The sequence below is a fragment of the Ochotona princeps genome, chromosome 10, assembly GCF_030435755.1.
Source record: "Ochotona princeps isolate mOchPri1 chromosome 10, mOchPri1.hap1, whole genome shotgun sequence".
Taxonomy (NCBI): Eukaryota; Metazoa; Chordata; class Mammalia; order Lagomorpha; family Ochotonidae; genus Ochotona; species Ochotona princeps.
Window position 1 is genome coordinate 48,766,908 of NC_080841.1, and position 22,000 is coordinate 48,788,907.

At 43.7% G+C, this 22,000-nt stretch overlaps 1 protein-coding gene across 1 annotated transcript; it reads left to right on the forward strand.

Moving 5' to 3' along the window:
• The first annotated feature begins 3,106 nt into the window (after positions 1–3,106).
• Positions 3,107–4,360, forward strand: BECN2 (beclin 2). Its single transcript, XM_004578857.2, has one exon. It carries the CDS (start codon positions 3,107–3,109, stop codon positions 4,358–4,360), a length of 1,254 nt encoding a protein of 417 aa, XP_004578914.2.
• Positions 4,361–22,000: the final 17,640 nt, after the last annotated feature.

Below are 22,000 nucleotides of genomic sequence, written 5' to 3' on the forward strand. Positions count from 1 at the left end.
GCTGGGCCCTGTTTTTTTCTTTTCTTTTTTTTTGGCGGGGGGAGTATTTTACTAATCTGAAAGGCTGAGGAGTTAAAGATCTTTCATTCACTGATTAATTCCTCAATTGACTACAACTACCAATGCTGGGACAGGCCAAAACTGGGAGCCGCGAATTCCACTGGGGTCTTTCAAATGCATGGTGGCAGTGACGAAGTGCTTGAGCCACCATCCTCTGTGTAATACAATGATAGGATGAACTTAAACTTGTAGTGTCTCTTGTTTCTCTCCAATGAATCTGAGGAGTCACGTTCTGCCTCTCCCCAGAAGACTCCCCTACTAGGGTAGTGGGTGTGGCTGAAATCTGGAGGAATCAGGCTCTGTGGCTTTGTGCTCCTCTTTTAGGATGAGGAAATAGATCCTTTGTGTGTGTGTTGATTTCATGCTCTGCCCCAGCAAATCAATTATTAAAAATGAGATGCTCGTAGTTTTTGTTTCAGTGCAAGTTCCTTTGACTGGCGTATGTGCTTAACTGAGTGGTTGACTGATGAAATCAACATGTTGTAATTTTTTTCTTTTTTTTACTCTTTGTCATTGGTATATTAGTCCTATTATAAAAGTGGCATATTTAGTCTTTAAGCTGATAAAATACATACCTCTATATTATTTTGACCCATCAAATATCTTTTCTGCATATGGCTATTACATTGCGTTACAGTAACAGATACTAAGAAAGCCATGGAAATAGGCTGGGTCTCAACCCCCTACTGAGCCATGTGTGAGCTGTATGTGGGTATGGACGAGCCATGGCTGTGCTGAGACATCCAACAACAAGAACCAGAATGGGGTGAAAGCCAGCCAGGAAAAGCCACTGTTCCTGCTAGGACATGAGGTGAACTGAGTAGGGCTGGCTCAAGGACCCCCTGGTATGCGCAAAATCTGGCATTGGGAGGGGTTCTGATGGAGGAGCCTGAGCAACTCCTCTGGCAGGACACAGTCCCTGCAGGCAAGCACAAGAAGCATGATAGGAAACAGCCCAGAATAGGCCATGGAAAGTTTCCCACTGGCATACATTTGGCATGGGTCAGGGGCAGACCAGGCTGAATCAGTTCATGTCATTCACTGGCAAATCCGAACACCAGAACAGAGTGTGGGTCGAGCCGGGTTTGGTTGCGACAAAACCAGCGCACAATACGGAATGCTAGGGTGAGGTTACCTGTACTGGATTTGACTGCAGCACCCAAGCAGCACGCACGAGGTGCAGGAAGGGAGGGGCAGAGCCGGCGGGGGGATTAAGAGGCTGGTCCCCTCGCCGGACACCTACTCCCACTGGAGAGCGTGGACTGGGATGGGGACAGACCAGACTAAGCAAAGCTGCAACACCTGTGCGCCGCATGTGGACTAGATCAGGGAAAAGCCAGGCTGGGTGGTTTATTCCTGCTGGTGCAAGGATAAATTAGAGTGGGTGAGGGATGTTTGGGCTTAGCCGCAGCATCAGCTGGCAGAAACTGGCACCGGGGGCTAATTCTGTCAAGTCAAACCACAGAACCACCCGAAGAGTGCATAAACCGGGACTGAGAGAGACCTGGAAGGGAAATAGTGGGTTCCCCCCTCTTGGGTCACTACTCCCGCGGGAGGGCATGAAAACTAGGACAGGGGCTGGAGTGGCTAGACAGAGAGGCACTCAACAGCATCTGTGAGGACTGGATAGTTGAGTTGGTTAGATGGAACTAAGCTTTAATACCCATTGACAAGTACAAGAGCCAAATGGGATGGGGGACAGACTGGACTAGTCTGCTATACATACTGGCAAACCAGGGTTAGGGGGCAGGCCTGGTGGGGGTTATTGTGGGTCGCCCCGACTAGGCTGTAGCTCTCACTGGTTGATGTAAGGGCCGAGTATGTGCTGGGCAGAAGCAGACTGGACTACAACACCCATTGGTTCCAGTGGAAGTCAGGACTGAAAACAGAATCAACCCAGCAATTGAAACCACCAGCTGATTGGGGTGATGGACTATGCCGGGTCCTGTGCTTGCTAGAACATACAAGAATCAGGTCTGGGAGCACCTCAAAGTTTCTTTGGAGATCTCCCCAATCGAACTGCTGGACTCAGAACCCTAGCCAAGAAAAGACAGAGGACAGAACAAGTCAATCAACCACCTCAGCTATATGTTGGCAGTGAAATACTGGGCAAATGAAGACCCTGTGATGGACTGTGTCAATCAGTGGACGACCTCATCGAGCAAAACTGGCAGCGATTCATAACTGGAGAACTATTAAAACCACTTGAGCAAGGATCTCAGAGCATACCCTACATCCGGGACTTGGGGTGGGTGGGAAACTGGGCGGGGCTTCTCCCTCAATATCCCCCTTTACCTCAGATACATGATGGAAACAATGTGGACATAATACTATTACCCACTTCTCTATACCCCCTGAACCTTTTTTTTTTTGTACTGTAATTTACTATGTAAAGATGTCAGCAAGAATACAATAAATTATTAATAATAAAAAAAAAGAAAGCCATGGAAAGTAGAATGACTCCAGAAGTCTAGGAAGCCTTCTTGTAGGGAATGACATTCAACTCAGCTGAAACAAGGAGTTAGGAGTTGGCAGGTAGAGAAGGGGAGGGGAGTAGTTATGTTACCACCTCCACAGTTCACCTGCAGATTTCCAATTAGAGGGACTAGTATAATTTGGAAGAACTGAAATAGTCAGTAAGCAGAACTTAGTAGCCCAGGGGTGAAGGCAGTAGAGAGAATGGAGAAGTGGGCAGGGGCCTTGGTATCAAGTAAACATGATGGGCTTTATTTTAAAGTAAGATAAGAGTACTCAATACCTGAGGGAGGGACAAACCATGAGGAGATTTTAGTTTTAGAAAGGTTGCCCTTAAGGTGTGTCTAGCAAATGTTAAAAGAGGTGGAGCTATCTGATTTTCTTTCTAGAAAGAATCACTGGTTCTACAGAGCTAGAAGAGATCTTCTCATATACTGGGAGTGTATGTTTGTGCGGTATAAATAGGAGAGTGACAGTGGGGAAAAAATCACTCTCCAAGAAAGAACTAGGAAGCATCGAAGGGTAAGCAGCCGTGGTGCTTAGATACAAAGGGAAAGTCATGACCTCCACCATGTATTGCACCATTTTCATCTGCCAGCGCTGCTTACAGCCTCTAAAACGTTGTGAACCTCAGGAGACGCTGACCTCTGAACCGGAGGAGCCTGGAGAAAGCGGGGTAACACTACAGGAACAACTGGAAGAACTATCAGAAGGTGGCCTTAGTGACACTGTTCTCATTGATGGCAGGAAGTCCAGGAACAAAGACTGCTATTGCTTGTCTGGGAGTGTTAGCTCCGCGAGAACCTTGAATAGCATCCAGGAGACTGTCCTGCAGATTTTTGAAACCATTTCAGGCCAGAGAGAAATAGACCATCCACTGTGTGTAGAGTGTACGGACAACCTCCTGGAGCAGCTGGACTCCCAGATCACCCTCTCGGAGCTTGATATTCAGAGCTACGAGCGCTGCGTGGAGTCTGGAGAGATGCAGGTGGAGGATGAAATGGAAGTGCTGAAGGAGGAGTTGCGGGTTCTGGAGCAGGAGGAGGCCCTGCTGGATCGGGAGCTGGAGAAGGTGGAGGAGGGCTGCATGGAGGCAGCAGCGGCCCTCCAGGAGGCCCAGGCCGAGACAAAGAAGCTGGAGCGGCAGGAGAGCCAGTACCACGTGGAGTACAGTGCGCTCACATGGCAGCAGCTGGAGCTGTGTGAGCAGCTAAGAAGCATGGAGAACCAGCTGTGGTACGCCCAGCAGCAGCTGAGCTGGCTGAACTCAGCCAGCATCTTCCAATTCACCTTTGAGATCTGGCAGGAGGGCCCCGTGGGAGTCATCAACAACCTCCGATTGGGTTGCCCTCCCTCAGGTCCCGTGGACTGGGATGAGATCAACGCTGCCTGGGGACAGGTGGCCCTGCTGCTCGTGGCTCTGTCCAATACAATTGGCCTGCAGTTCCAGAGATACCAGCCGGTACCCCGCGCAGACCACTCGTACCTGAAGGCATTGACAGGTAACTCGGCTTTGCTACCGTTGTTCTCTGATGGGAGCCAGAATGTTTTCCTGAACAATGAGTACGACCGGGCCATGATTGCCTTCCTAGACTGTCTGCAGCAGTTCAAGGAAAAGGCAGAGCAGGGCCATCAGGGTCTCCAGCTGCCCTACAGGATCTGGGTGGAGAGCGGCGTGCTGGAGGATGTCACAGGCAGCGGGGATTCCTGTGAACTCAGGACCCACCTGAACACCAGGGAGCGCTGGACTCAGGCACTCAGTTTCATGCTTGTTAACCTCAAGTGTAGTCTGGCTTGGGCCTCCTTGAGATATGGTAAAAATTAAGCTTTTTTTTTCCCCCCATAAAATGTGAAAATGTTGTAAATCTGTAAAGCTAATAGAAATACAATGTGTTTTCTAATTCAAGAGAACAGTGACTACAGCAGTTATTAATTTGAAAGCAAGATAAAATATTGGGCACCAGTGTTGTAGCATAGCCAGGCAGATAACCCATATCAAAGTGATAGTTTGGGTCCTGGCTGGCTGCTCTGCTTCCCATTCAGCTCCCTGCTAATGTGCCTAGCTGTATAACACAGGATGGACCAAGTGCTTGGGCCCTTGCCACTCAGGAGGGAGACCAGGGCGGAGTTCCTAGTACTCTCGTAGTCATTTGGGAAGTAAATCAGCAGATCCTTAAAAAGACAAAAAAAAAGTCTTGCTCTGAGCAAAAATTATTACTATCTTTACGACAGTATTAGCTTCTTTGTACCTTCCTCTGCCCAGATAAACATTCAAAATCACAGAAGATGGATTCCAAGAAAACAAGATTATTTCTCCATTTAAAAAGGGATAAAGGGAGGCAGAGGGAATCGCCTGAGGCTGGGAAGGGAGGAGGAGGGGTGTGTGTGGGAAGGACAAAGCTGGGAGACTTGCAATGTTTTTGATAAGCAATGTTTTGATAGGCTCAGAGGCCACTGGTATAGGTAGTATAATTGTTAAGGGGATGGTGTGGGGGGTTGGAGTGAGAATATTCAGGATTTGTAAATGTTAATCCTTGCTTAATCTCTGAGGAATTTTCAATAAAATTCTGCACATTCTTTTATGTCTTAACGTGAGAAGTTGTGTCATTATTTTGGGGTTCACTTTGAAGTGAGGGGGTAGGGTGGCCAAATGTGTTAATGTCAGTTAATAGCTCATGTAAGATGTCATAAAGTGGGTCTGGAGTGATGGCTCAGTAGCTAAATCCTCACGTTGCAAATGCTGGGATCCCATATGGGTGCTGGTTCATGTCCTGGCTGTTCGTTTGTTTGTTTCTTTCCTTCTTTCTAAGATTTTATTTATTTTTATTGGAAAGGCAGACATACAGGGAGGGGAAGAGACAGAGAGCCAATCCAAAGCCAGGAGTCTGAAGCTCTTCTGGGTGTCCCATTTGGGTGCAGGGTCCCAAAACTTTTGGGCCATCCTGGACTGCTTTCCCAGACCACAAGCAGGGAGATGGGTGGGGAACTGGGCAGGCGGGATTAGAACCAGCGTCCATATGGGATCCCTGTGCATTCAAGGCAAGGACTTTAATGGCTTCTCTATATCGCACCGGGCTCTGCTCAGTCTGGGAAAGCAGCAGCTTGGGACCCAGAATCCATGTGGGAGACTTGGAAGAAGCTCCTGGCTTTTGACTTTGGATTGGCTTAACTCTGGCCACTGTGGCCTTTTGGGGAATAAACCAGTGGATGGAAAATCTCTGTCTCTTCTTTCAAATAAAAATAAAAATACGTCTTTTAAAAATTATATAAAATATTGAGTTACAAAACTGAGAAGCTGGTGCTGTTATACATCAGGGTAAGCTACTGCTTGCAATGCTGGCTTCTCATGTTGGAGCACTTGTTCACGTCCCGAGATTGCCTCACTTTTGATGTGCCTGGGAAAGCAGTGGATGACTGCTCAAGTACCTGGGCCCCCATAAACCAGTGGATGGAAGATCTCTCTGTCTGTCTCTTTAAATATATGAAAATATTTGCATGAAAATTTTAAAAATAGTTTTCTGCCCAAGATTATTAAAGAGACAGAATCCTGGCTATTAGTACTTCTATTTAACATGCACTTTTGGTCCTAGCTAGAGTATTAGCTAAAAGATAAAATATAAAGATTTCAAGGGTAAAATTGATGTTTTTTTTTTTTTTTAATAATCTATTTTATTGTGTTGTTGACAATCTTTACATAGTTAATTACAGTTAAAGAAAGAAAAAGAAAAGAAAAAGAAAAAAAAAAAGGTTCAGGGGGATAGGGAAGTGGGTAATACTATTATGTCCACATTGTTTCCATCTTTTATCTGAGGTAAAGGGGGATATTGAGGGGGAAGCCCCACCCGGTTTCCCGCCCACCCCGAGTCCCGGATGTGGGGCATGCTCTGAGATATGTGCTCGAGTGGTGTTAATAGTAAAATTGATGTTTTAAAAACTTTTATTTTTACACAGTTGAGAGGGATGCAAGCCCATGTGGGCCCATGACTAAAGTGGGAAGGGTCAGGCAAGGAGGAAGGTGGGTGGGACACTTGTTTTAGGTTTTTTTTTCCTCTGTGTCTGCAAGGGAGGATGGGAAAGGGGACGCCCTTGCTGTCAAACTATATCAGCACCCAGGGATAGAGGATGGTCATTTAACAATGCCTTAGACACCCAATGTGGGTTCAATAAATATTTTTTATTTCTCTTCATGATTGTTAAAAAATTTGTATTTTAAATTTTGAATTTTATAGTACAATTCTGTATAGTCTGGGATTCCCCTCCCCCAATTCCCACCCCCAGCTGATTTCCCCATATTGTCACAATTGTAACAAGGAGTTACAATTTTATCAGTCTGCTATTTAAGTGTGCCCTGACATTGCTGGTACAGACAATGTCAGACAGTCCATCATCCCATTGTCTAGATATGTGTAACACTTTCATTGGGAGTCCATCTTTTATTTGGAAGTAGGGATGCATGTTGTATTGTGTCTTCACATCTGGATATGGTAGTCTTCTTAGTGAATGTCCTGAGGTGTGCCTGGAATAGTTTTAATAGTTTTTGCTCCAGGGCTGAGAAACTCTTTCTACAGTGTGTTGGTTGACAAAGTCTACTTTAGTACACCCACAGACCAGAAACATGCAAAACTTGCCAGAACTGTCTAACCTGTTCTGCATTCCATCCTCTGGCAAAGTACACAGTGTCCCCTGCTGCTCTAGATGAGGCTCTCATGTCCCCCATGCTCATCAGGCATGCTGTCCACTACAGAGGCACAGCAACTGAGGAGGCCCAGTGCAAACACTTGCAATCCAAGGTCAGACCATACATCCTGTGATTTTTCTTGTGGCCAGGGTTTGAGTCCAGTAGTCTAGTTGAGGAGTCCCCCAAGAAACCTGTCAGTTTGGGCCCGGCAGCGTGGCCTAGCGGCTGAAGTCCTCGCCTTGAATGCACCGGGATCCCATATGGGCGCCGGTTCTAATCCCGGCAGCTCCACTTCCCATCCAGCTCCCTGCTTGTGGCCTGGGAAAGCAGTCGAGGGCGGCCCAATGCATTGGGATCCTGCACCCGCGTGGGAGACCTGGAAGAGGTTCCTGGTTCCCAGCTTCGGATCAGCGCGCACAGGCCCACTGCGGCTCACTTGGGGAGTGAATCATCGGACGGAAGATCTTCCCCTCTGTCTCTCCTCCTCTCTGTATATCCGGCTTTGCAATAATAATAAAAATCTTTAAAAAAAAAAAAAAAAAAGAAACCTGTCAGTTCTGTCCCAGTCCCATATCTTAACATGAATTGGCAGGTGTTGTGGCCCAGCCCAGCCAGCTGTTAGGAGGTGCAGCTAATGATAGCCAACATCCATTGACACAGGGCAAATGAAATGTGGCTGTGTCCCCTGCCCTCTGTCCTGAAGGTGGGTCCTAAGAGCAATGCAATGTTAATTCCATCCTCAGCCATTCCCCTACCACCTAGGTATTTGCTCCTGGCTACCTGTGACTCACCTATCAACTGAGAGGGGAAGGTGTTGCATTGTTTTGTAACCACTCCCCTCATAAGCCCCTTTAAAGGGCCTGTGAAGTGGGGGCTCACTCTTTTTCTGGTCAGGTTCTTCCGTTACCTGGCACCTCAACTCTTGGCTGACCTAGGACAAGTAATCCCCTGAGCATGGTCCCTGTGTACTGCTTAGATGGGACAATGGATATAGCAATGTTTCTTGTTTGTGTACTATCAGGAGTTCCAGGAGAGGTGAGGCCTAGCAGTGATGGAATGTGGGTAGAGAAGCCAGGGAACCGTAAATGTCTGAAGCTTTGTGTGTCCAGGTTATTTGTTGCATGTCTCTTAAGATAGCTTATATTGTTGGGGAAGCTGGGACATAGGTCTTCAACTTAACGGATGGACTTAAGGATAATGACTATTTGTTCCTTTTGGGATTATTATGATTGGCTGGATTGCCATATGGACTTGCGATTTGTTATTTCTAATGTGCTCTATTATCACCAAGATTGGTTAATAAAGACTCCTTAATAAACCTTAGACATGTCTGGTGTGATCTTGCTCGCATCCCGTAACACAGCCAATCACAGACCCAGTCCTCACGCATACCAGTGAGTGCCACAGCCTAGTTAGGGTGAATTCCATTAATCCTTATCAGACCCATTCCTGGCCCTGGATTTTGTACATACCAGCCTCTGCTTTGGCCTAGCCAGGCCCAACCCACATCCCATATAGTTCTCAGGTACATTCATGGGTGCTATGGCCTAGCTCAGCCTATTCTGTTCTCAGATCTGGCCCTCATCTATGATGATAGGGCCAGAGCTGAGCAGAGCTAAAGCCAGGAGGCAGGAACCTCCTTCAGATCTCACACATATACACAGGATTCCAAGGCTTTGGGTCATCATCTACTGACTTCGTAGGCCACAAGCAGGGAGCTCGGTGGGAAGTAGAGAAGCCAGGACATGAACTGGCACCCGTACAGAATCCCAGCGCTTTCAGAGGATTTAGGGTATGGTAGCCTAGCTGCTAATCCTCACCTTGCACACGCCAGAATCCCATATGGGTGACGATTTGTGTTTCGGTAGCCCCGCTTCCCATTCTTCTCCCTGCTTGTGGCCTGGGAAAGCAATTAAGGATGGCCCAAAGCCTTAGGACGCCACACCCGCATAGGAGACAGATGAAGCTTCTGGCTCCTGGCTCCTGGCTCCTGGCTTTGGATTGGTTCAACTCTGGCCATTGCAGCCACTTGGGAAGTGAATCATTGGATGGAAGTTCTTCCTCTGTTTCTCTCTTTCTCTCTGTATATTGGACTTTGCAATAAAAATAAATATTAAAAGCAAAAACAAAACAAATAAAAAAACAAGGTGAGGATTTATCCATTGCCATTGCTCTAGGCCACCAAACAAAGCATTCTATTATGCTATATGAGGAAGCATAAACATTGTTCAACCTGCAAAAATGTCCCCTTTTTCTGCATTTTTCACTCTTATAATAAAAATATTAGCATAATCAGGGAATTGTGCTTGATTTTGACAGCCTCCGCTCCATAACCAACCCCCTACTTTCTTGAACTACATGTAGCAGAAGCCAAATTCCTCTAAGTTCTAAGTCCAGCTGCAAAGAGTTCAGTCAAATACGTTCTGTCCTCCTACCTTGCTAAGTAGGCCAACATAATTACCTGGAAGTTCAGTTTCAAATGGATGTTTCTGAGACAGCTGGAAGTTACTGTCTAGGGAATACTGTGTGAGTTCACAGTCCATAAGCAATCTGTCCTTCTCCCACCCTGGCTTTGTTCCACATGACAAAGAGCTTCTCAGACCTCCATGTTGACGCATTAAACCTGCGATTGGCTGCTTCTTTATTCGTAAAATGTACACATTAGCATGTGGGCCAGGCTTGGGAAAATGAGGCAGAGAGAGACCTACATAATTTTTTATTTTGTTTTTGTTTTTTTACTTAGTAACTTTCATGGGCACTGGTCTACTGACAAAGAGAAGTACAAAATTTGGGTGTCTGGAACATGATGTAGAATCATCAGACGGAAGATCTTCCTCTCTGTATATATGACTTTGTAATAAGAATAAATAAATCTTTAAAAAAAAAAAAGATCTTCCATCCATTGATTCACTCCGCAAGTGGCCGCAACAGCCGGAGCTGAACTGATCCACGAAGCCAGGAGCCAGGAACTTCGTCTGAGTCTCACACGTGGGTGCAGCGTTCCAAGGCTTTGAGCTGTCCCAGGCCACAAGCAGGGAACTGGAAGGGAAGTAGAGCAGCCAGGATATGAATCGACAGCCATATGGGGTATGCAAGGTAAGGACTTTAGCCACTAGGTTGTTGCTCTGGACCCCTGTAAGACCTTTTTAGTGAAGGAAATCAATAATTTATTATACGAGTTACAAAAATAACACCCTCTTTGATGTTTATAATTGATATTTGATTTTTATAATTGGATATATAAACTTAATTTGAATATATATATACATATACATATATATATATATTTAGTCTTTATTTGGTCTAAGTGGTAGTTTTTCTAGTTTTTTTATCTATAGCTTTTGGAATTTCATCATGATGAAAACCTTGGCCTCTGCCACATAGTAAAATTGCACACCCATGCTTTGTTCTCCTTTAATTTCTTGTTAGTGTTTCATCATTTCAATATATGATCTGTCTGGAATCTATTTTAATGCAAGATTTTATTTAGGGTTCATGCTCTCCTTTTATTCCAAAAGGTAAACTCATTGACTCAATTGCATTCACAACTCAACCATTATTATTATTATTTTTTTTAATAGGAGTGACTTGTGGAGAAAACACATCTTACTTCCTAACAACACTTTCAATTTCCCAAGAAAAGTCCCAGTGTCAACTGGCTGATCTTGGATGCTTCAGATAAAATTGGGGGAGGCGAGTAAATTGGTGAGTTTGAAGTGTCGTCTACAGAGAAATAGTGATTGTGAAGATTAAATGAAATAATAACCATGGTTTTAAAATAACACTTTTTTCAAATTAAGATATTACTAGTATTCTTTTGTCTGGAATTTTTGTTTACAAAAAGTTCGCTGTTGGAGTCAGTGCAGTGGCATATCATGCTAATTCCATGCCTGTGGTGTTCAATTCCCGTATGTGTTCTGGCTTAAGTCCCAACTGCTTCACTTGCATTCTAGCTCTCTGCTAATGGCCCAGGAAAGCAGCAGAGGATGACCCAGGTCCTTGGACACTCATATGGGTGACCTGGAGGGAGATCCTAGCTTCTGACTTCAGACGTCCCAGTTTTGGCAGTCGTAATTATCTGGGGAACAAATCAGAATGTGGAAGGTTTCTCTGTCTCTTCTGCTCAGTCTCTGTAACTCTGATTTTCAAGTAAAATACATATAAAAAACTAATTTTTTAAAAAGATTTATTTATTTTTATCGAAAAGACAAATTTACAGAGAGGAGAAACAGATTAAGAGTCTCCATCCATTGGTTCTCTCTCCCCAAATGGCAGCAACAGCTGGAGCTGATCTGGAGCCAGGTGCCAGGAGCTTCTTCCAGGTCTCCCATGCAGTGCACGGTTCCAAGGCTTTGGGCCATTCTCTGCTGCTTTCCCAGGCCACAAGCAGGGAGCTAGAAGGGAAGTGAAACAGTTGGGACGTGAACCGGCACTTGTATGGGATCCTGGTGCTTGTAAGGAGAGGATTAGCCTATTGAGCCATCACACTGGACTCAATCAACACTATTTTTTTTTAATTATTAATTTTTATTGGAAGGTCAGATTTACAGAGAGGAGAGATACAGAGAAAGATTTTCCATCCGGGCCCAGTGCTGTAGGTTAGTGGCTAAAGTTCTCACATTGCACGTGCCGGGATCCTATATGGGTGCTAGTTCATGTCCTGACTGCTCTTCTTCCCATCCAGCTCCCTGTCTGTGGCCTGGGAAAGCAGTTGAGGGTAGTGCAAAGCTTTGGAAGTCTGCACCTGCGTGGGGGACCTGGAGGAAGCTCCTGGCTCCTGCCTTTGCGTCACCTCAGCTCCAGCGACTGCTGCCACTTGGTGAGTGAACCAGTAGCCTGAAGATCTTTCTGTATCTCCTTCTCTCTATAGATCTGCCTTTCCAATAAAAATAAATAGATCTTAAAAAAAAAAAAAAAAAGATCTTGCATCCACTGGTTCACTCCCCAAGAAGCCACAACGAATGGAGCTGAGCGATCCAAAGTCAGGAGCCAGGAGCTTCTTCCGGGCCTCCCACATAGGTTCAGAGTCCCAAGACATTGGACCATCCTCTACTGCTTTCCCAGGCTACATGTAGGAGCTGGATGGGAAGTGGAGCAAACTGGTGCCCATATGGGATCCCGGCACATGCAAGGTGAGGACGTTAGCCACTGGGCTACTATGCTGGGCCCAATCAATATTTTCTCTTTAAATCTCATGTTTACTTAGAGGTTGGTATAAGTAATCTATTAAAGAGACGAATTATTATCCTTTTGATCATGAAGCTCCTTCATTTCTTGCGAACTTGAATGCCACAGTCCTTTCTCCAAGGCAGCTGCATCCTCAATGAATGACTCATAAACAAAACACCAGCTTTGGTGTCCACAGTTGATCTCAGGCTCTTGTGTTTGTGTTTTAATTTACTGGGCTTACCATTAAGATGAGGACATTCTTGGGAAGGAGGGAAAAACTGCAATAGCGTTTTTGGCCCTGCAGATTAGCTGAAGTTGCAGCAGCCCAGGGCTGGGAAGTCTGATCTCTGTGTTCTCTTCTCATTCATTAGAAAAGTTCCCTAATTATGGTTGATCTAAGACAATTCCTTTCTGGCTTTGGTAAAAAGAAAATCAAGCCAGCAAATCTGTTTATGAACAAATACTTTAGCCCCACTGGATTCCACGTAGTGGGAATATCCCTGAGGCAAGCAGTAATCAGGCAGATCTAACTCTGAAAGATGGGCCTGTGATTGTGGACCCCCAGAAGTTGCTTAAATGTCATCTGTAAAAAGTTTCACAGGGCTCTGAAAGATCCACGCACTAATGATTGTGATCAATCATTTATACTAAAATAGGATTGGTTTGGGAACACTGGTGAAACTGGGGCAGGTCGTTCTTCTAGAGGCTAGTGGAATGCTTATTGGACATTCCAAACTGCTAACACAATACAATGCAAACTTCAGCAAGGAGCCTTAGCTCCAGCCTGAGCTCCTTAGCCTCAGCAAGGAACATACCCCCCCACCCACCTTACCCTGGTCCCTGTCGTACTCTGCACCTACCCCAACAAGCAGCTTAAGAAGGTGCTCTGCCTGCTCTGCAGATGCAGTGAAGCCTAGTTTCAACACCTTACTCTCCAGGTATGCTGTATCCCTACTCTCTCTTTATCTGCCCTCCCTATCCCATGCAATATGCTCTTTCTGCTTCTTTCCATGCATCCTTACTCATCTGTAAAGTAGGGATATTGTATGTTATTTACTAAAAAGAGTCATTAAGAGGATTAAGTGAGAGACTGATTGTAAAGCATGCATAAGCAAGGGTTGGTTCTGTGGAATAAAGCCTACTCCTGAGATGCTGGCTCTACTTCCAATGCAGCTTGCTGCTAATGGCCTAGGAAAAACAGCAGAAAATGACCCAAATGTTTGGGCTCCTGTTACCCATGGAAACCTAGATGAAACTCCTGGCTCCTTGAATTCGCCATCTGGGGAGCAAATCAGCAGACAGAAGATCTTTCTGTAACTCTTGACTTTCACATGCGTAAGTCAATCCTTTTTTTCCCTTTCTTTAAAGCACCTGTAATTAAACTGGCACATAGTAAAGAGATACTATTGTTTCTTTTTTCCCTTCATTTCTGTTTTTCCGTCTTAGATAATGGAATTAACATGTGCACAAATACAAGAAGAGAAATAGTTGCTAACATTTTGGAGAAGAGATTCCTTTAAAGATGTGATAGCTTGCACCAGCTAATTATAAATAACAAAATAATAATATGCTTAAAATAGTTTTTACAAAAACCTAAAGAAATGCTAGTAACAATGTGTAAATAATAATTTCCTAAATAATGTGTTAAGATAAAGATAAATGATATACGGCAAAGATATTGATCAGGATATGCAGAAAAAAGATGACATTATACATTTAAAAAACAGAATAAAGTACTGAGCTGGGATTGTGTCTCCCTGGGTTTAACTGCTGCCTGTGACATTGACATTCCAAATGGGTGTTGATTTGAGCCTTGACAACTCCACTTTCAATTCAGCTTCTTGTTAATGTACCTGGGAAGACATGGAAAGATGCCCAAGTGCTTGGGCCCTTGTGACCCTGTGAAAGATCCAGATAGACTTTCAGGCTCCTGGTTTAGCCCAGTCATTGCAGTCATTTAGTGGAGTGAATCAGCACACAATGGCTTTCTTCCCCTCCCTATCTATAACTCTTCCAAATAAATAGATAATTAGCAGAACATTTTAGAATAATTTAGCACTGTCTGTCCAAAATTTGAATGAACTTTCTAAAAATTAATCTTAATTCTAGAAAACCTGAAATATTAAGTGAAAGTGTGATGGTTAGGGCCCGGCGCAGTGGCCTAATGGCTAAAGTCCTTGCCTTGAACTCACTGGGATCCCATAGGGCCACTGGTTCTAATCCCAGCGGCCCCGCTTCCCATCCAGCTCTTTACTTGTGGTCTGGGAAAGCAGTCGAGGATGGCACAAAGCATTGGGACTCTTCACCCACATGGGACACCCGTAAGAGCTTCAGGCTCCAGGCTTCGGATTGGCTCAGGTCTGGCCATTGCGGCCACTTGGGGAGTGAATCATTGGACAGAAGATCTTCCTATCTGTCTCTCCTCCTTTCTGTACATCTGACTTTCCAATAAAAATAAATAATTTTTTAAAAAAAATTGTGATGATTAGACAGTGATCCATTTATCAGACACCTTCAGAGCAACAACTCTGAGCTACACTTAGTACTAGGCTCATACATACATGAACACACACACACACACACACACACACACACACACACACACACAGAGTAGAAAAAGCAATACTACTGCTCACGAGGACTCAATGTCAAGGGAGAGGAGGAGCACAGAGCCCTATGTGGTCTCAAATTGCTTTAAGTGCTATAGGTCTGACAATTTTCTAGGAGCTACTTAGAAAATACAGTAACTATTTCCACATTTGGAAAAAATATAATTGTGAGGTATTATTTAGAACTTTCAAAAAGACGAAGGATGGTGGTGGTTATAAAAGATTAAAATAAATTAAAAGAATAGTAGGATTCAAATGAAGCTATGACAAATATATTTCTTTTCTAAGTTTTTGTTAACATTTAAACAATAGATTAAAAATAAAATACAAGGGGCTGGCTGGGTAGTTCAACTGGGTAATCCTTCACACGCAAGTGCAGCATCCCCTGTGGGCACCAGCTCAGGACCCAGTTGTTCCACTTCACATCCAGCTCCATGCTTAAGGCCTGGCAAAACACTGGAAGACAGCCCAAGTCCGTGGGACCATGCACCCAAGTGGGAAACCTAGAAGAAGCTCCTGGCTTCTGGGTTTGGATTAGCTCAGCTCTGGTGGTTCTGACCATTTGGGGAGTGAACCAGTGAATGGAAGATGTTATTCTGTCTCTCCTGCTCTCTGTAAATTTGTCTAATGAAAATAATCTTTTACAAAAAGAAAAAGGAAGGAAGAAAGGAAGGAAGACATAGTGGATAAAGAATGTTTTACTCCTTCCTGTACCATGTAATAAACCTCTGGTCACAACCTTCTGTTTGCTCACTCAATTTTTTTTTTCTTAAAGATTTTATTATTATTGGAAAGCCAGATATACAGAGAGGAGGATGTTTCACTCCCCAAGTGAGCCGCAACGGGCCGGTGCACGCCTATCCAAAGCCGGGAACCAGGAACCTCTTCCGGGTCTCCCATGCGGGTGCAGCATCCCAAAGCATTGGGCCGTCCTTGACTGCTTTCCCAGGCCACAAGCAGGGAACTGCATGGGAAGTGGAGCTGCTGGGATTAAAACCGGTACCCATATGGCATCCCGGTGCATTCAAGGCGAGGACTTCAGCCGCTAGGCCATGCCGCCGGGCCCGAAATCAAATTTTTTAAAACTTATAGAGTAGGTAGTGGCAAATGGTGGCTCATGGGCCAAATCAAGTACCTAGTCTGTGTATGACTCACTAGCTAAAGATATTGTTTGTTTTGCTTAATTTTTTTAGTGAACATTTATTTATTTATTTATTTATTTATTATTTTCTAAAGATTTATTCATTTTATTGGAAAGGCAGATGTACAGAGAGGAGTAGAGACAGAGAACTTCCTTCTGATCATTCACTCCCCAAGTGGCCACAACGGCTGGTGCTATGCCGATCTGAAGCCATTAGCCAGGAACTTCTTTCCAGGTCTCCCACACGGGTGCAGGGTCCCAGGGCTTTGGGGCCTCCTCGACTGCTTTCCCAGGATCCATATGGGATCCTGGCACATTCAAGGCGAGGACCTTAACCATTACGCTATCACGCCATGCCCGTTTTGTTCAATTTTTATTATGTTGGGAAATATAGGAATATTTCATGACCTATAAAACATTAGGTGAATTTTGGGCCCGGCGGCATGGCCTAGTGGCTAAAAGTCCTCGCCTGGAACGCACCAGGGTCCCATATGGATGCCGGTTCTAATCCCAGCAGCTCCACTTCCCATCCAGCTCCCTGCCTGAGGCCTGGGAAAGCAGTTGAGGACGGCCCAATGCATTGGGACCCTGAACCCGCGTGGGAGACCTGGAAAAGGTTCCTGGTTCCCGGCTTTGGATAGGCACGCACCAGCCCGTTGCGGCTCACTTGGGGAGTGAAACATTGGATGGAAGATCTTCCTCTCTGTCTCTCCTCCTCTCTGTATATCTGACTTTGTAACAATAAAATAAAATAAATCTTTAAAAAAAATTAGGTGAATTTCAAATTCCAGCATCCATAAATGAAGTTTTATTGGAACAAAGCCACTCTCATTCACCTCTGTTGGATTTGTTTTTGTGCTGCAGTGGTGCAATTTAACAGCTATGACAGACTGTGGTCCATTAGTCTAACACAGTTTCTGTCCGGTCTTTTACAAAAAAAATACTTCATTAAAAAAAATAAAAACAACAACAACAACAACAAAACCAGATGGAAGTCCCATGATTTTGTCATTATGTTCAAGAGATATAAAATCACTTTCAAAATGCTACAAAATTTACTCCCTTTTGTTTTGTGTTGTTTGTTTTGTTGTCATTGTTAACATGTAAGCTTTTTTTTTTTTTTTTTATAATCTATTTTATTGTGTTGTTGACAATCTTTACATAGTTAATTACAGTTAAAGAAAGAAAAAGAAAAGAAAAAAAAAGGTTCAGGGGGATAGGGAAGTGGGTAATACTATTATGTCCACATTGTTTCCATCTTGTATCTGAGGTAAAGGGGGATATTGAGGGGGAAGCCCCACCCAGTTTCCCGCCCACCCCGAGTCCCGGATGTGGGGCATGCTCTGAGATATGCGCTCGAGTGGTGTTAATAGTTCTCCGGTTATGAATCGCTGCCAGTTTCGCTCGATGAGGTCGTCCACTGATTGATATGGTCCATCATAAAGTCTCCGTTTGCCCCATATATCGCTGCCAACATATAGCTGAGATGAATGATTGATCTGCTCTGTCTTCTGTCTTTTCTTGATTAGAGTTCTGAGTCCAGCAGTTCGATTAGGGAGATCTCCAAAGAAACTTTGAGGTATTCCCAGACTAGTTTCTTGTATGCTCTAGCAAGCACAGGGCCCGGCACAGTCCATCACCACGATCAGCTGGTGGTTGCAATTGCTGGGTTGATTCTGTTTTCAGTCCCGAGTTGCACTAGCTGCCAGATATCAACATGTAAGCTTGAAATCTTGGTTTTATTCCTGTGTTCTCTAGGTCAGAGGTGCTCAAAGTCCATGGATTGTACTTTGAAGAGCTCTCACCTGGAAGGAAGAGGAAGTAGCCTCCTTAAGAGACCACACAGTGGTCAGACAAGACAAGGTGAGTGCAAAATGGTCACAGGAAAGAACTTGGCCTGATGTAGGCTAGATGGTGGAAGCTTGACAGTCATATATGAGCAGGTTTTCACTGACAGACATCCTATTGGCCTACATTGTGAATAAAAACAGATTAGAATCTTGTGCTAGTAATTTTTACATGAATAATTCTTTTTAGAGCCTGGACTTTTGATTTATGAGGAATCAGAAAACGTGACAGGTGTGAATCCTAGAGAGGAAAAACATTTTTCCATTGGATGAAGTGTATGGGCATACTAACCCACCAAAGTACCCTCTCCATCCTCTAACAACAGCTGCCTTGCATCTGTATACACCTGAGCTTATGATCCTTGCTTTATGCTGTCAGGAAGGATAAGGTCAGAAGAAAATGAACATGAGCACAGATGAGGTGGAAACTGACGAGGTGGATGGGAATTAGGTTTCTTGAGACTCAGAGGTCCTTGGAAAGGAAATATATAAGGTATAGTGGAGGAGTTCTAAAAGAAGGGAACTTATAAAGGTTAAGTTGTGTACATAACAGACTGAGGCTAAGTATGTTTGTAGAAGGGTGACAAACTGGTGGAAGAACAGGAAAATGGTGATGATAGAGGCTAAACTGGAGACTGACAGAAGACCTGGGAAATCAACATGTATTAGGCTTTGTTGGTAGGTTTCAAGTGGAGGTAGGGAAAGAGAGAAATCAAGGATGGAGGATGATGTCTAGATTTCTGAGTTCATCAACCATCCGGACGGTGGCACCATTTATAACAGAAAAGGTGGGGGAAGAAGGAGGCAGAAGACAGCATGCAAGGAGCAGGTGTGGAACACAGTTTTGAATCAGTTGTGAATTCAGCAGTGACGTTCCTGCATGGATGGTTGGCTGGAAGAGTGCAAAGATTAGCCAAGAGGTATTCCTCTTGTCTAGTGTTAGAGGATAAGCCAGTTCTATGTGAAGATCACTACTCTGTGCTGTTTTTATATTATCCCCAACACTACTGCAAATAACTAAATAATTTAAAAAAGCAATAAGTCTCCACACACCTCTTTCCTTGGGGCAGTTTCTGATAAGGTACAAAAGTTTTGAAGGTCTCTACTCTTGTGAATCCGAGCTTTTAACCATGCATATTTTGATTTGGAATATTACAACTCAGTTAATTTTTTATGCTTCTGGGGAGGCTGTGTCCTGGAAGAATGGAATCCTGTGTTGGAAGCTGGTGTAAGGGAAAATGGCAAATGCGTAAGGAAGTTAGCTTAATGCTACAAGACTGATTCAAGGGAGAATGAAAGAGGTAGAGAGACCAAGCATGGAAAGAGGGTCCACATGTGACAGGGAAGGCTGCTAGTGGAAGGACAGTTTGAGAATTCATTCAATTTTAATGAAACCTATTCATCTCCAGGCACCTTCTCCTTCCTCTCTGGGTTTTGATTTCCTCTTGTCAATGCAACCAGTGTTTGAAATGAATATGCGGTGGTTCACCATTGCATTGGGAGAACTGTGTTTCTGATGAGATTTATTACAAAGGCTTCTAGAAACACATGTGTGCTTGAACAAATTGGGTTTCCTACTCATCATACTGTGGGAGAATGCCCACCTGGGGAACCACAAGTCTCTCAGTAAGTTAGAGAAACAAAGATGTTATATGGTTGACATTTACATTAGGTAATTTTGAATAGTGGATTAAAGAAGTGAGAGCTTTGCTTTGGTTTGGATGATGTAAGGAAGCCGGAATAGTTCTCTAACTAGGTATCTTCATTTATACTAAGGGATAATGAGTGAAGTAGGTTAAAACCTCCATTGAAAAAGCAGCAGCTGTCTTTGATATGAGCCAAGATAGAAACTGGCCATTTTCATGGTTTGGATAAATTTCCTGTTTTGTCTGTATTGAAGCCTGATTTACAGACTGGCCTTTTTTTTTTTTTTTTTTTTTTTGGTCTTGATCATCATGGATGGTCACAATGACCTTGTCTGATGCTGATGCTCTATGAAATTGACTATGTTCAACAGGGCACAGCACAGTTCCATGGTGTGTGAAACCGTTATCTATATGAATAAATCTTAAAAAAAAGAAACTGTTATATCTATAACACAAATCAAGCAGCCAGTTATAAGTGTGTTTGGTTTCTCAACAGAAAGCCCAAAGATTTCTTGTAGCAAGTTTAAATTTGCATGAATCAGGGTGCAGTTTACCTCTCTCTCTCTATGTGATTGTAGATTACTAAATTCAACTTTGTAGGACTTAAAGATCTCTAAGCAACTGTTGTCCTGGGACAGGAGCCTGAAGAAGACAGGGAAAGTTACAGAATTTAGAAACATGCTAGATGTAAAACAAACAAACAGGTGAATCTGGATGATCTGAAAAGACCTCTGTTAAAGGATAGCAATGAGGTATGACAGAGCAGTAATGTACAGCATGCACGATGATCAACTGCATAATTCTGGTGTTCTGCCACTGACAACAATGAGAACACAAAGCCCAGCAACTGTGTTACACAACATTCCTAGATTAGGTAGGTGAAAGATAGCTAGAAAATCAAGAGTTTCCATTAGACACAAGTCACAATCAAAGGGCATCTGGATTAGTAGTGATCTCATAATACTTACGTTGAGATGAGGAATGCAGAAAAGTCTTCATGAAGGAAAATACAACCTCCAAATCCCTCGTGCTACCATGGCAACTGGAACCCACAAATGATGCAATTGTACAGGCAGCTGGATGCTTGCACATAGGACTGTTGGGGCTCAGGGTGGGAGAGGTGCGGGAAGGATCCCACCATGAAAGTAGAAACCAAGGAAGGGAAAATGTGTGATAAACCTGGTAACAGAAATGAAACTGCTTTGAGCTATAAGAGATGGGAAAAGGCAGCGAGTGTATTTCACCTTTGCATGATGTCTTTGATCAGATATTATTAAAATATACTTCACTATCATTAATTCAATCTTCTAGCACCATTCTGAGTGCAGTCAGTCCATTTTATAGGTAAGATGGCCAACTGTGTGACTCATGACTGGGAGGAGAAGGAACTGCATGAATAAAACATTCCATAGCCACTGGCTATGGTACCAAGTAGCACAAACCCATTTGAAACTCATGTTTTCTTTACCAACATTTATCTGAAGTTTAATATTTTTTAAAAGGAAAATTTTCTCTCATAAGGTAGTGAAATGAAAGAATTTAATAAATTTCAGCTAAAGAAGACATTAAAGAAGGGATAGCTTTTACACAAATGCAGAAGTTTAGCTCTAAGTTTGAAATCCTGTTGAAGCACAAATTATCAACAAAATAATTGGAGCATCTTTTCCGGGATCTTTCCAAGTAGAGGAATTCCAGCTATTGTATCCCTTGCTATCATCAATGTCAAGTTCTGGATGCTGTCTGCTTGATGTGCCCTCAGTGTTTGAGCCTAAGTAGTTACCAGGTCCTCAGTTATGGTAACAGCTGTCAGTAATGATGACATGCCAGTGCCTTCTCACTAATGTACCAACTCAACAGCACCAGTGAATGCTGTGATATGATGCACTCTGATGACTTTATTCCTTCCTAATGTTATTCCATTTATTCCACATGTATTTTTCCAAAAGTCTGTAGCATGCCAGAAGTTGTGGATCCTCAGTACTCAGGGTCAATGAATACCCAGCACATGCACTCATTGAGTTTAGTGTGATGGGAGAAGCAAAAGTAAAACAAACAAATCACACGTGGGAATTGACCTGCAATGCTGATAGGATTATGAGGGAGACTAAGCAGGGGGAAAAAAGAGAATAGAAAGAATGAGTCATACGTACTGAGCAAGGGAGAGAGGGGATATAACATGAGGGAGTAGATGCAGGAGCCACACCTGGTCCTGTAGTATCTTCCGATTCTATTTTACAGGAACAGACTTTCTTTTTTTAAAAAATTTTATTTTTTATAATGATTACATCATTGGTCAGGGTGGGAAGGATCAGGGTTTAGGGAAAATTGGGTGAACTCATTGTTTCCAAATTTGCTATTTCTTCTTGTTTCTGGGG

Excerpts from the sequence above, each read along its gene's own strand:
- BECN2 (XM_004578857.2), top strand. The coding sequence starts at position 3,107 with ATGTATTGCACCATTTTCATCTGCCAGCGCTGCTTACAGCCTCTAAAA.